Source organism: Sardina pilchardus, chromosome 21 (genome assembly GCF_963854185.1).
Source record: "Sardina pilchardus chromosome 21, fSarPil1.1, whole genome shotgun sequence".
Classification (NCBI taxonomy): domain Eukaryota; kingdom Metazoa; phylum Chordata; class Actinopteri; order Clupeiformes; family Clupeidae; genus Sardina; species Sardina pilchardus.
The window spans coordinates 8,861,589-8,876,571 of NC_085014.1; the positions used below are offsets into that span (position 1 = coordinate 8,861,589).

At 43.8% G+C, this 14,983-nt stretch overlaps 2 protein-coding genes across 2 annotated transcripts; both read left to right on the top strand.

Annotated features, from left to right (window-relative positions):
* The first annotated feature begins 1,432 nt into the window (after positions 1-1,432).
* Positions 1,433-3,695, top strand: arsia (arylsulfatase family, member Ia). The gene is made up of 2 exons (XM_062525007.1): positions 1,433-1,927; positions 2,265-3,695. The coding sequence occupies exons 1-2, from the start codon at positions 1,611-1,613 to the stop codon at positions 3,667-3,669; spliced, it is 1,722 nt and encodes a 573-aa protein (XP_062380991.1). The 5' UTR covers positions 1,433-1,610; the 3' UTR covers positions 3,670-3,695.
* Positions 3,696-6,194: 2,499 nt separating this feature from the next.
* On the top strand, positions 6,195-13,466 carry LOC134069487 (NACHT, LRR and PYD domains-containing protein 3-like). Its single transcript, XM_062525451.1, has 8 exons — positions 6,195-6,310; positions 8,185-10,053; positions 10,148-10,321; positions 10,645-10,818; positions 12,040-12,213; positions 12,319-12,489; positions 12,740-12,786; positions 12,907-13,466. The coding sequence occupies exons 1-8, from the start codon at positions 6,195-6,197 to the stop codon at positions 13,464-13,466; spliced, it is 3,285 nt and encodes a 1,094-aa protein (XP_062381435.1).
* Positions 13,467-14,983: the final 1,517 nt, after the last annotated feature.

Here is a 14,983-nt window from a genome sequence, read left to right on the forward strand (position 1 = left end):
TGTGTGTGTGTGTGTGTGTGTGTGTGTGTGTGTAACATCATATCCAGGTATACATTTTTCAATATGAAGTCAGAGCAAACAGTATGAAATAGCAATGTATGAATAAAGATCTTCTTGTGCGCTGATATTATATCTAATTGTAATTCAGTTTAACATTTATTTGATTATGCTTCAAGCTAAAATGTTAGTAGTATTCATATACTCTTAAAACAAATGTGTTGAAAACAACACAACTTGCGCAACACAACATCTCTGTGTCCAGATAAGACTGTCTGTGTTGTTCCCAACACATTGCTTTTGTTATTTGTTACCCAATATGTGTTGAATATATCACAACATCCATGGAAAACAACACAACTTGTATCGTTTTTTTTTTATACACATAGTGACAACACATTTTGTTTAGAGTAAGTGTAGCAACATCCACTGCAGAATCATTTGGTGTGGTACTGTAATAGCTGGAGGTGATAATGATTGGTTTCAGATACTCATAGGAGAGGTGTTAAATCCTTGAACCATAAACATGATACACAGAAGTTGTAACTGCCAAGATAGGAAGACTCTTTATTCCTTATTCATCTCTCTCTCTCTCTCTCTCTCTCTCTCTCTCTCTCTGTGTGTGTGTGTGCGTGTGCGTGTGTGTGTGTGTGAAGAACATCAGCAGTTGTTGCCTCCTGCCTTGCCACTCTCTCCCTCAACACTTACACCCCTCACTAACCAACAACAGCAGTTGTCCTGTAAAAGGACGTCTCATGAGGAGGTAGAGTCCTGAACAGTATCCCTGTCACAGCCCCACACTGGGCCCCTGAGCTCAAGGTCCCAGCCCCCTGGAACAGAGTCAGCCTGTGCAGACTATGCAGGGCCCCTGGCCCCCTACCCATAAAGACCATGTTGTGAACAGAAGAATAACAGCACTTAGACCTGCACAGTTCCAAGTTGATCATTCCAGTGTAAAGAGCTCATAAAAGTAAAATGAAGGACTGAAATTACATAGACATCAAGTAGGACAGACAGGCAGGCATCAACAATGGACATAGAGACATTCGTTTTGATTCTTTTTTTTCTATTGAAATATGCTCATGTAGTTTAAACAGAAGAGAACATACTTTTTTGACACACATTTGTCATAGTAGGTAGGCCAGTAGTAGCAACAGCAGGCTACCGAAGGCTATTTGTCTTGAAGAATGCCCACTGCCTCGAATGTTCTGTAGAGTCATGTTGTTTTCTTAGGCAGGGGTGGCTGCCAAAAACCCAGGGAGGTTGGTGCATCCGATTTCAATGGACCGGCAAAAAAACGGGCGGGGTTACAACGACTAAGATGATGCTATTACACAGTACAAATGTACTCTTAAGGTTGGTCTGTGTTTAACTGAATAAGACTGAAGATTCGCGTGAGGCTCGAACTGAATAGGCTACCACCCGAGGAAACAGACCTCCCAGGTCTGGAGGCGGCCGACTTTTTTCAAATTTAAGTTCAAGTTAGTAAATTACCTTATTACACCTTATCCAACAATGTCAACGATGTTTGTAGGTTGATTGAAGAAAGGTAGGGTAGGCTTGTTCCATATTTATTTTTTTATACCGTCCTCTTACAGCTGCGCTCCGTTGCCATGGGAGTGTCTGCGCTAACGGGGCTGTCCGTAGTTAGTTTACTCAGCCTGGGCTACCTCTCCTGGGACTGGACAAAGCCTAACCAAGTCGAGAGCGATGCCGTGCCAGAGCCAGGAGAGCCGGGGAGTCCGTCTTATCGACCCCCGCACATCATCTTCATCATGACCGATGATCAGGGCTACAACGATATTGGGTATCATAGCAAAGACATCCGAACACCAGTGCTGGACAAGCTCGCGGCGCAGGGCGTAAAGCTCGAGAACTACTACATCCAACCTACCTGCACACCCTCGCGTAGTCAGTTCATGACAGGCAGGTGAGTGACCTTGGCACAGTGCCAACCCGTCTTTTGATTTAAGCCAATGCAATATCGAATTCTATAAAATGCGAATTTGTTTAACAAGCCATTGAATATAAAACGGAATAAGTTTTTCATGCATAGGCTACCTGGTTAAGAGTTTCTGTAGCTGTCTCCGTGGGTGTGTATGTTTTTGTATATTTTGCGTGTGTATGTTTATGTGTATGAGAGTGTCAGTTTCTTTGTGACTGGAGCCTTGTCAAAGAAAAAAATCTGTAACCCTTGTATGACAGACAACAAAGTATTATCTTTTCTTATCTTATCTTAAATACCAACTGTGTGCCACTCCTTGCAGGTACCAGATCCACACAGGGCTCCAGCATGGGATTATCCGGCCCCAGCAGCCCAACTGCCTGCCTCTGGACCAGGCCACGCTGCCGGAGCGGCTGCAGCAGCTGGGCTACTCCACGCACATGGTGGGCAAGTGGCACCTGGGATTCTACAAGCGCGCCTGCCTGCCCACGCGCCGCGGCTTCCACTCGTACTTCGGCTCGCTCACGGGCAGCGTGGACTACTACACCTACTGGGCGTGCGACGGCCAGGCCGTGTGCGGCTTCGACCTCCACGAGGGCGAGCGTGTGGCGTGGGGCCGCGGCGGCACGTACTCCACGCAGCTGTACGCGCGGCGCGTGCGGAAGATCCTGGCGGCGCACGACCCCGCCGCCGCGCCGCTCTTCGTCTACCTCTCGTTCCAGGCCGTGCACACGCCGCTGCAGTCGCCGCGCTCCTACATCTACCCGTACCACCGCATGGGCAACGTGGAGCGCCGCAAGTACGCCGCCATGGTCACGGCGGTGGACGACGCCGTGCGGAACGTGACCGCCGCGCTCCGCAAGTACGGCTACTACGACAACAGCGTGATCGTCTTCTCCACGGACAACGGGGGCCAGCCGCTGTTCGGCGGCAACAACTGGCCGCTGCGGGGGCGGAAAGGGACCTACTGGGAGGGGGGCGTGCGAGGGTTGGGGTTCGTGCACAGCCCCCTCCTGAGGCGCCCGCGTCGCGTCAGCCGCGACCTCTTGCACATCACGGACTGGTACCCTACGCTGCTCAGCATCGCCGGGGGCAACGTGAGCGGCCTTGCCTCAGGATTGGACGGCTACGACGCGTGGGCTTCCATCAGCGAGGGCGTGGCGTCGCCACGGCAAGAGATCCTCCACAACATCGACCCCCTCCACAGCCCCGCCCCGCACGGCTCCCTGGAGGAGGGCTGGGGATTGTGGGATACGTCCGTGCAGGCCGCGGTCCGCGTGGGCGACTGGAAGCTGCTGACCGGAGACCCCGGCTACGGCGACTGGACGCCGCCGCAGATGCTGTCCAGCTTCCCGGGCGGCTGGTGGAGCCTGGAGCGCCACACCGCGCCGCGCCGCTCGCTCTGGCTCTTCAACGTGACCGCCGACCCGTACGAGCGGCGAGACCTGTCCGGGCAGAGGCCCGACGTGGTCAGGCAGCTCCTGGCGCGCCTGGCCCTCTACAACCGGACCTCCGTGCCCGTCAGGTACCCGCCGCAGGACCCCCGTGCCCAGCCGCAGAACAACGGGGGCGCCTGGGGACCCTGGGCCGCGGACGAGGAGGAGGAGCAGGACTGGGGGAAGCTGTCCCAGCTCAGGGGCAAGGAGCGTAAGGGGAAGTGCAAGCAGTGCAGCATGAAGGCCTTCTTCAAGAAGCTCAACACCGGCATCATGTCCAACAGGATCTAGACAGGGGCTGCATGTAGTAATGTTTGGAGGGGTCATGTGGGAAGGACTATTGTCCTTGTAAGGAACACAGGAAGTAGTGTTTGTGCTGATGTGTGTGATGTGAAATGTTTGTGTATGATTGAACGGTTGTGTCTGTGTGTCTGTATGTCAGTCTGTCTGTGTGTGTGTGTGTGTGTGTGTGAATGCTAATGTGTGCACATCTGTGGGGTAGGAGGAGTTCTGTTGCACACAGAGCCAGCAACATTGACTTCAACCAGAGACTAGTGAACATTTGAATTCATCTGTGGATCTAATTTGTCTCAGGCCTTTACATACAGGCCATCTAATTTCTAAGATGTCAGCCTACCTGCTGTCCACACAGACTGATAATATAGTTTTTTTGTTTGTGTTTATTATAGAATATAAACTGTTGATTATTACTTGGTAAAGGATGAATTTGTGGATGGGAGGATGAATGAACTACTGAAAGGATGGAGGAATAAACAGATGTTTATTTAGACTTTTGAAAATTGAAATCACATTGAAGCCACAATATTGTAAGAAATGTTTGAATAAAAGTATTTATCATGACAATGAAATAGCTGCTTTCAAACTCCAATTTTGTATCCGTTTGAAGGGATTCGTTTTATCATCAAAAAGTATGAATATATCTTTCAGGATTTAGATTGGTGTTTAGGGGTTAATCAATAACTCAGAGTTGTAAACCAGTGCGTCATTTAATCATTTCTCTGTGTAACACTGCCCCCTATGGGTGAAATACAAATGATATCTAGGCTACCTGTGAAATGTTGCAACTAAATTTGCATTTGTATTTTTTTAAAGGACAAGATACTGTACAGTTGTTGATACAGATGACTGCGATAAAACTCAGTGCCTAATTGGAATCTAAGGCACTTGACTAGACCCCAAGTCAAAATACTGTAGGCCTACTTGGCCCTACTATTTGTGAGGGGTTCAGTGCGCGTATAACTCAAATCATACAGAGTATCAGTGTCGGTTGCTTTCGAAGTGATACCTTTTAAATCGTCATTGTGTTTCACTCAAGTTGAAATGCCGCGCCCAGCATACTGCGAAGGACCAATAAATGACAAGCACTTTCTCGGAAAGTAAAGTAAACTTTGACCATACAAGGCTGGCCTGGCCTGCCATTAGATCAGCTGTAGGATCACATGACTTCATGATACACAATAATGCAAATGGATCAAATGAGATACGAGGAGGCTATCATTAATAGGACAACAGAATGATGCGTCATACTGAGGTGAGAAGTTCCGTGAGGGAGAAATCTCTTGGAAATCTGATCTGTGGCTGTCGAGAGACTGGGCTAGGCTGGACGTCACTCAAAATGTCATAACGAACCCATAGTTTGACTGTTGAATCCTCGATTTTTATCAACGGACAGGTTATTATTTGGAGGTCTTCGACAATAACGTAGGCTAGCCTACTTGTCATAACGACGGAAATCTGACAGATTTTTTTAAAGGATGACTTGATTTAGCCTACAGAAAGTGCAAACTATCTATGGTTCCTACGTATCAGTCCGATTCAGCTGTTTAGATTTGCATTTAAATACACGAATGGATTAGCACATAGGCTACTATTTTACAGTAGGCTATCGTTTTACGCATAGCATAAGCTACATTTAATATCTTCCCTCCGTCATTTTAAATGATAATTGTTGTTCAAACTGTTACAATAGAATTATTACAACCTTGTGTTGGCGCTATGGGTAAAGGTAAAATGTTACCTGCTCTTTCGCAGTAGGCCTAACATTTTTTTGGCTTAATGCCTAGTGGGGAAATAATGCATTTCATCCCATCATATTAGTGCTGATGATTTGGGATTGAATTCCTGCCCAGTGTTTAATAGTTACCGTACTGTTTTTTTTTATCAGGAACTATTAAGTAGGCTATTTTAATAATAAAGGGCTAAAACCTTAATCCTCCATAAAGGATAGCTACTTTTATATGTACATGTCAGGTTTGGAAGTTTGTGCAAATTACCGCCTATTTCAGTATATTAAGCCTCATTTGCATATGCATTTGCATATTTAAACATTACATTTCAGAAAACTTGTAATACAAAAAAAATCTTGTCTTAATGTAAGTGAATAACTGGGAAAGTTTTGTGGTGATACATAAAAGTTTAAAATGTTACCCAGTATAGCATTATATGGCGTTTTTAATGCAATAGTACACCATTTTCAAGACCCAAAATGACTGCTTTAATGACTTCTGAAAATTGTCAAACAAAGATTTCCTGATTCTTCAGGTTCTAAGGATTCCAAAAATATATAGTTTTCATAATCCCCCAAAAAATTGAACGAATTAATTGGTCTGAACTATAGTGTCCTGGACTAGCAGGCTGGCTCACGTATTAGACCTAATGTTCAAGGATTCAGGGATGAACTGCTGCATAGATTTGGGTCTCTACTGTCGATTGTGTCTGAGATGTCGGTTATTTTTGTTGTGTTTCAGCCGGAGAAAACTTTGTGGAGGCTGTGAGGAGGGAAACGGCACTTCGAGATGAGTCGCTGTGGAGATGGAGAGCAGGGAGCCACTGCCTCTAAAAGGCAGCATCCTGAGAACTGTGCTGTGGAGACGACGGGATTAAAAAAGAAATGCCTACTTGAAGATGACAGGTACTGGAGAAGCCTAGAATTTAAGACCATATGGGCGAGTTTTCCAGACTTGGATTAGTCTAGTCCTAGCCTGGCCAGCCAGACCCACATCAAGATGTCCTGGACTAAAAGCTTTTTTCACTGGAGTTCTTAACTGAATTATTAAATAGTCTAGTAGCTTAACCCATGGCTGCCCTGGGAAACTAGTTTATGTTTAACCCCCCCCCCCAAAAAAAAAAAAAAGTGCTGACGGTTGTCCTATAGATCAGTTATGGCCCTTGTTGGTATTTTTTCTAGTACCAAAGTGATCTGGAAACTCAGAAAGTCAGAATGCTGTAAAACCAGGAGGAGCCCATAGGGATGACTGACAACAATTAATTCACACCTGTTCCACCCTCTTCTCCCCCCACTTACTTCTCCTTTGACTGGTAGCCTTACAATCACATTAGCCCTTATCCACAGGCATTGTCAAACATTGCATGCTTGCAGTCTCAGCTATTGTTGCCATTCCAGGACCAAGGCCAGCTACTAAGCCAAACATGCTTTTATCAGCTCTGATGAAATTTTGGTTTAGTGACGGCGGCAGTCGTGCGCGATGACCTTTTTAAATTAATTTATTAGCTATTTATCATAGGTGGGGTATATTATTCATCTTAATCTGTTCATGTGAATACAGGTTGGTACCTGTAAATTCTTTGGTTTAATGACATTGCACATGCTGGTATTCCAGGGACCAAGCACAGAGAGCAGTATCTCCAGTACCCAGCTGTGTGTCTATGAGGAGTGACACTTCAATGAAAAATCCATGTTTCAGTGAAGAGAAAATCCCCTTTAACACGAAGTAAGTGACACACTGGGAAGGGAAACAAAACAAGGGAAAACGTATGTTTTATTTGTGCATTTATTAATTTATTCATCCATTCATCCAATCAGTTAGTCTGTCTTCTTTTCATTTAAATCTCTAGAGTTGACACTCATGAAACAGGATCTCCAGTCCCCGACTGCATGTCTATTAAGAGTGATGCCTCCTTGCAGAAACCCCCAAATATAAGTGGAGAGACCTCTGATACCAGGTCAGACTGTCTATGTTGGTGTAGTGCAGATACAGAGATGTTACAGACGGCCATTCATTTCCTGATTTTATTCAGGATTATTTATTTTCTGATAAAATAAAACATCTACAGTATATCCTCATTCATTCATTCATTCATTCATTCTTTCTTTCATTTTGTTGCAGTTTCATTTCCTATTTTATGTTAATTGTTTCAACTATTTGTTCTCGTTTCCCAGCACTGATGACTTGCAGAGAGCAGTCTCGCCTCGGCCCAGCTGTGTGTCTACTTGTCTACACAGTGACATTTCCATGACACACCAGCCAGCTTGCCTTGGAGATAAAGTCCCCTTTAACTTAAGGTGGGTTTCTAGAGTGGCTTCTAAGCCAAAAGATGACAGGTCTCATTAATAACTGTGAATAAACGACCCTTTGCCCAAAGTGAATCCATGGACCTGGGCAATTTTTTTGGTAATCCATGCCTCTGGCATTGATGTTGTGGATGCGGTGTTTGCTTTTGATAAGTTTATTTTATTTTAGATATATTTAATAACTACTTTATTAAAGGTGAAGCTGCTCAGTTATGATCTAAATACCTCTCTCCTCAATTTTGTCAGAGCAATTACAAGTATTTTAACACTAGAACCAAGGCGGCAATTTTGATCAGCAGCAGAACTATTTTTTATTTTTTAAGAAAGTCATTTGAAAAGACATTTAGCGGTCAAAAAACAACCGTCGTGGCCTTTCTAGTGGTAAATATCGGTGTTGAAATGCTTCAAGTGATCTGTCTGTGTACAGTAACTCTCTTTCTTTGTTTCTTTTACATTTTATCATGTTGCTGCAGTATGGCCGCGTGTGACCAGCCTGACCAAAATGCAGAAAATATGTTGCCAATGAGTGAGCTCCTGCTGGGCGTCATTCAGAACCATAAAGCCACTTTGAAACGCAAGAATGGAAATTTGATTGAAACCATCACTGTTCAAGAGGACCAAAGTCCACTCAGTATGCTGTATACAGAACTCCTTATCACCGTGGGAGATAGTGAAGGAGTCAATGAAGAGCATGAGGTTCTACAGATTGAACTGTCACCCAGGAAACAGATCTCACAGGATGTTAAAATCCATTGCAATGACATCTTCAGATCACTGCCCATGCAAGAATCCAAATACCTCAGGAAAGAGCAACACATAAAGACAGTGCTAACCAAGGGCATTGCTGGGATTGGAAAAACCATCTCTGTGTTGAAGTTCATTGTGGACTGGGCAGAGGGATATGCCAATGAAGATGTGCATTTTCTGATTGTTTTCCCTTTTCGGGCACTGAATTTGGTTAAGGAAAACCAGTGCAGTCTTCAGGGACTCCTGCAAGAGTTTCACCCAGAACTGAAAGAGCTGGATCCAATGACATATGAGCAATACAAAACAGTCTTCATCTTTGATGGTTTAGATGAGAGTCAACTTCAGCTGGATTTCTCCAAGGAGTTGTATGATGTCACTACAATATCATCAGTGGATGTCTTGGTAACAAATCTGATCAAAGGAAATATGTTTCCCTCTGCAAAGATCTGGATAACTTCCAGGCCTGCAGCCACCAATCAAGTTCCCCATGAGTTTATCAGTCGGGTGACAGAAATACAAGGATTTGCTGATCCACAGAAAGAGGAATACTTCAGAAGAAGAGTCAGTGATCAGGATCAAGCCAACAGAATCATCTCACACATAAAGGCTTTAAAGAGCCTCCACATCATGTGTCACATCCCAGTTTTCTGTTGGATTGCAGCATTTGTGTTTCAGCAAATCCAGGCTCAAGACAAATGCAAGGAGATCCCTAAAACTCTGACCGAATTGTACATTCACTTCTTGATCATTCAGACAAAAATAAAGAACAAGAAATTTCAAGAAGACGCTGAAAACAACTCAAAGAATCCTCTGGAGTCAAACAAGGAGATTTTACTGAAACTTGCTGAGCTGGCATTAAATCAGTTGCTAAGGGGCAATATTATCTTTTATGATGAGGATCTGAAAGAATGTGCCATTGACGTCAATGATGCCACAGTATACTCTGGGATCTGCACTGAGGTCTTCCTCAAGGAGGAACATGTTCTCCATCAGAAGAAGGTATTTTGCTTTGTGCATAGAAGTGTGCAAGAGTTCTTTGCTGCTCTCTATGTGTTTTACTGCTATCTAAACAAGAACATGAAGGTGCTTGGGTATTTCCTTGGGGAGAAATATGAATCTGAGCCAGAGGTTGTTCCTTTGGATGTTCTGCTAAAGAAAGCGGTGGACAAAGCCTTGGATAGTGACAGCGGGTCCCTGGATCTCTTCATTCGCTTCCTTCATGGCATATCACTGGAAGCCAACCAGAAACTACTCCATGGTGTGCTGCCATACACAGAGAGCAAACCAGAGAGTAGAAAGAAAACAGTCAAGAATCTCAAGCTCATGCAACAGAATAATGTTCAACCAGAGAGATGGATCAACATACTCCACTGCTTGACTGAAATGCATGATTGCTCAGTTCATGATGACATTAAAGACTTTCTCCAGTCAAAGATGTACAAAAGCAGGTTCACACTTGCACACTGCACAGCACTGGTTTATATGCTTCTGATGTCAGAAGAAGAGCTGGATGAGTTTGACCTGAGGAAGTACAACACATCAGATGAGGGTCGTAGGAGATTACTCCCCGCTGTGAGGTGCTGCAGAAAAGCACTGTGAGTTTGTAAATTGTTAGTTTACATCATATACAGAGAGTGTGCTTCTAGAAAATAAACTGTATCCTACTGTATATCTGTCTCTAACTTGTAGATTTGCTGACTGTAAACTAACGGAAGAGTCCTGTGAAACATTAGCTTCAGCTCTGCGGTCAGGAGATCTCCCTCTGAGAGAACTGGACCTGAGCATCAATGACATTCAGGATTCAGGGGTGAAGCTGCTCTCAAATGAGCTGAAGAATCAACAGTGTAAACTGCAGATACTGAGGTCTGTATAAACATATTGCTTTGTATTCTGATGCTGAATCTTAATGTCTATTGAGAATGCGGTGCATTTAAAGCAGATTATATGTACATTATGTTCTGATGCGTTATGGTTTGTATATTATTGTATTGATTTATTTTCCATTGAATTGACATTGATGCTTATTATTGCTGTTCTCCTTGGTGTAGTCTGACCATTTTTTTTTAAATGTAACTATTGTATTGTTATTGCTTTGTGGCTTTGGAAAAAAGCATCTGCTAAATAACACAACCATAACCATAACCATAAGCATAACATATGAGCATCTTCTCTCTCCTACTCTGCAGACTGGCTGGCTGTAATCTCACTGATGTGTCCTGCTCATCTGTAGTGTCGGTTCTACGGTCAGCAAACTCAGCTTTGAGAGAACTGGACCTGAGTCACAATAAACTTCAGGATTCAGCGTTAACACTGCTCTCAGCTGGGCTGGAGGACCCAAACTGCAAACTGGAGGTCTTGAGGTTAGTATAAATGTAGTCTTTGTGAGCCGTTGCTGTGGATGTTGTGAAGTTTCAGAAGGGCCATATTGCATGACCTTGACCAGGGCCAAGCAGCCAATTCCTATGTGTCTAAATATTAAACAACTACTGCAAACCGGGCCCCAGCTGTGGCGCGACCTGCACCACACGCCAACGACCCGGGTTCGATTCCCGCCCCGTGGTCCTTTCCCGGATCCCACCCCAGCTCTCTCTCCCACTCGCTTCCTGTCTCTCTCTACTGTCCTGTCAGATTAAAGGCATAAAAGCCCCCAAAAATACACTTAACTACTGCAAACCAATTGTAAATTACAATGCCTATAGAGGGATGACCTATTCTATTCTAATGCCAAATGAGCTCCTTTTGTCTGTCAAAGTCCTATTTTCATGAGTTGAGTCCTCAACGATGGCTGCCATTTCAGTTAAAGCTGCTTTAAGCAGGAGAGAAGTGGGAGAGAGTGAGATGAGAGGTGTAGCAAATTAGAGATGTGAGACATTCCCAGTACCGGTCAGTGCAGACCTCTTCTGCATAGACTGTAATGAGCCCAAAGTAGTGTCGTACTCTCTGTTTTAATTTGGCAAACATCGCAGGCCTGATCTTCCCATCTACTGTAACTACAGCCTCCTTGGCTCTCATACAGTTATCGTTAACTCTTTATCAATCTGATTTCAGACTCTCTGGCTGTTCAGTGACAGAGGAAGGCTGTTCTTCTTTGGCTTCAGCTCTGAGTTACAATCATTCCTATCTGAAAGAGCTGGATCTGAGTTACAATGCCCTCGGAGATTCAGCAGAGAATGTGTTCTCAGCTATTCAAGAGAATCCACACTGTCAACTAAAGACACTTAAGTACGTAGTATTATGGTGTGTGTATGTGTGTGTGTGTCTGTGTGAGTGTGTGTGTGTGTCTGTCTGTCTTTCTCACTCTCTCTCTTTTCTGTTTCTGTTTGTGTGTGTGTGTGTGTGTGTGTGTGTGTGTGTGTTTTGCGTGCATGGTGCATGTGTGAGTGTATAGCCACCAGACATGATGACTTAAAATTCCCTGTTTACAAAGTTCAATTCTCAATGTTGTACTAACTTGGAGTTAACTTCACACATACTTTATAAGCACAACCAATATGCTGAAGATGTCTTACCATGGAATGCTGGGCTGTTTTTCACATAGAATTTTCACGTACAGAAATGAACATGGTTCTCTCTCTGTCTAGACTTGTTGATTGTGAGCTAACTGCACAGTCCTGTGAAGCGGTAGCCTCAGTTCTTCAGTCAGTGAATTGTCCTCTGAAAGAGCTGGACATGAGTCACAATGACCTTCAGGATTCAGGAGTGAAGTTTCTCTGTGTTGGATTGAGGGATCCAGTGTGTCATCTGCAGATATTGAGGTCGGTGGTGATTCTGTTCTAGACACTTCTCAATTATGTTTTTTGTTTGTTTTGTTTTGTTTGTTATTCTTTCCAAAATAAAGAATTAAAAAGTCTTCTTTCTAGGTTGTCCTGCTGTTTAGTGACAGTGGATGGCTGTGCATCTTTGGCTTCAGCTCTGCATTCGAACCCCACGCACCTGAGAGAGCTGGACCTGAGCTACAATCACCCAACCGAGTCGGGAGTGAAGCTGCTGTCTGCTAAACGAGAAGATTCACACCATCAAATTAAGCTGAAGTATGCAGAAAATACTTCTTTCAGCCCCATTATAATGAAATAGGATGTGATGTGAAATGTTCTTCTACTTTAAAAAGATGCACTGAGATGCAGAAAGAAATGCTGTCGACTGTAAAAAAAAAAAAAGCACTCAGGACTTTTTTTAGAGACATGGTCTGGTAATGTAAAATATGAATGCTGGCAGCTTCAAAAAATGAGTTGTCTTGAGAGTGAAACGATTTTTTTTTCTGTCGGTTCTCTCTGTCTCCAGCGTCGACAAAGGAGGAGAGTTCAGGCTGACGCCAGGACCCCAAAAATGTAAGTAGTTGTGAAGGCGCACGCGCACGCACACACACACACACACATAGTATGAACATGAGTTCACATGAGTATGTATAGTCAACAGTTCTACAATGTTATTTCATCTCATTTCTGTAGATGTCTGTAAACTTTCAATGGATCCAAACACAGCAAACACACATCTCTGTTTATCGGAAGCAAACAGAAAGGCAACATGGAACGCTGAGAAGCAGCCCCATCCCAGCCATCCAGAGAGATTTAAGGGCTATTGTTATCAGGTCCTGTGTAGAGAGGGTCTGAGTGGACGCTGTTACTGGGAGGCCGAGTGGGACGGGAATGGCGCCGCTATAGGCGTGGCTTATAAAGGCGTCAATAGGAGGGCTCTGAGTGACCAGTACTGGACTGGAACCAAAGATAAGTCCTGGCTGGGGTACAACGACAAGTCCTGGAGTCTGTACTGTGCGCATAACACATTCTCTGTCAGACACAATAATCAGAGTGACAATATACCTGCCCCCTCCACGTTCTCCAGAAGAGTAGGGGTGTATTTGGACTGGCCAGCAGGGACCCTGTCCTTCTATAGTGTCTCCCCCAACACAGGCAGCCTCACTCCTCTGTACACATTCCATGCCACATTCACGGAGCCGCTCTATCCAGGGTTTTGGCTTTGGGAATCCTCAGTGTCTCTGTGCCACTGAGAAGATGCCTCCCTTTTTGTGTGACATACCAAACTTAATATTGTACATTTTAAACAAGCATCATACTTTAATGCATAGCAGGGCTTTCGTTGTACTCTGATTTAAAAGGAAGGATGATAGTGGGAAGAGCAGCAGGAATAGAAAAGAGTAATTATAAACTGAAAGTGAAACATCTAAAATTCACTTCAGAGGTGTATTATTTTAGGAACAATGCTGAAGCACATCATCTGACAACTTCTCATCTAGTAAATATTTGACTATACTGTATATTAGAGTGTTTATTTTCTTAACAAACAAAAGCTTTTGATTAGCTATCTTTTCATGAATCTTAATGAAAATGATATAGACTTCTAGTGGGATTTGTGAGGGAGAGAGTTAAAGATTTACATTAGTGTTTTTTCTTGGTGTCTTGGTATTTTCATGTGATCAAGTCATCCTTTTTTCTTTCTGTGTTTTTCCATATGTCTAGTTCTTATTATTTACAGGGGTGATGTGTTTTAGTACTTAGGCCTATCGTGAAATAGAACAACAGGAAGTTGTGAGTGACTGCAGGGTACTGGGAATTGTAGATAATTCACTGTAAGTCGTTCTGTCTGATAATCGTAAAGACAGTATGCCTCATTAACATGTTCCATTTCCATTTTTGATAAAGCATTTTTGAGATTTTTTTGCATATAGTATACTACTGGTGTGAAATATGTTTCTTCTTTTCTGTTTGTTCTTTCTGAGTTGGCATATGTGTTTTTTTCTTGTGGAAAAATCCAATTCAAACTTGTTATGATGGATTATGTGTGCACATTAGCAGCCAAAGAAAGATATGCTGTTTTTTTGCTCAGATAGGTGTGGTCTAGTAGGAATCCACATGCACCACCCCCAACGCCCGACCCCTGACCCCTAAACTTTATTGGTATATTATTAGATTTTAATTAGTATAGCCCTGGCCCCAAAGTTTAAGGAAAAAACGTGGAAAAGAGATAAACTCATTCCCTGTATGCACCTCAGTATAATTGTCAGGAACATCTGGCTAACGAATGTGAAAACCTGTGCCCATCTTCGGTCTCAAGACCCATTGCTATTGGTCTGCTGCAAAATATTCATTCATGCTGCCTGTCCTATCCTTAACATTCCCTCCCAACCTACCCTTTGATTGGGCATCTGGGAATGCAGAGTCGTATGCAAGTGGTTACACATTAATCCTAGCTAAACGTTAACTTGGAAATGGACAATACAGAGGTGGACAAAGTACATAACTGCATCAGGTGTGGCTCTCCTCTTTCCTGTTCCCTCTTCTCTTCTCTTCTCCTGTAACCTCTCTCTACCTCTGCTCACCTACTCTATGGGCCCTTCTCATTCATCTTTAATCTATCTATCCTCCCTTCCTTCCTCGGTCCTCTGGCTCATTCCCACTGATCTAGATAAAGAATGATGGGGCAGCAACGATGGGATAGTCTATCCAGTGTTCTTTGTAGATCAGTGGGAACGAGCCGGAGGACCGAGGAAGGATGGAAGGGAGGATA

Excerpts from the sequence above, each read along its gene's own strand:
- arsia (XM_062525007.1), top strand. The coding sequence starts at position 1,611 with ATGGGAGTGTCTGCGCTAACGGGGCTGTCCGTAGTTAGTTTACTCAGC. Across the intron at positions 1,928-2,264 it reads AGTCAGTTCATGACAGGCAG|GTACCAGATCCACACAGGGC; the intron begins GTGAGTGACCTT and ends CACTCCTTGCAG.
- LOC134069487 (XM_062525451.1), top strand. The coding sequence starts at position 6,195 with ATGAGTCGCTGTGGAGATGGAGAGCAGGGAGCCACTGCCTCTAAAAGG. Across the intron at positions 6,311-8,184 it reads TGCCTACTTGAAGATGACAG|TATGGCCGCGTGTGACCAGC; the intron begins GTACTGGAGAAG and ends ATGTTGCTGCAG. Across the intron at positions 10,054-10,147 it reads AGGTGCTGCAGAAAAGCACT|ATTTGCTGACTGTAAACTAA; the intron begins GTGAGTTTGTAA and ends TCTAACTTGTAG.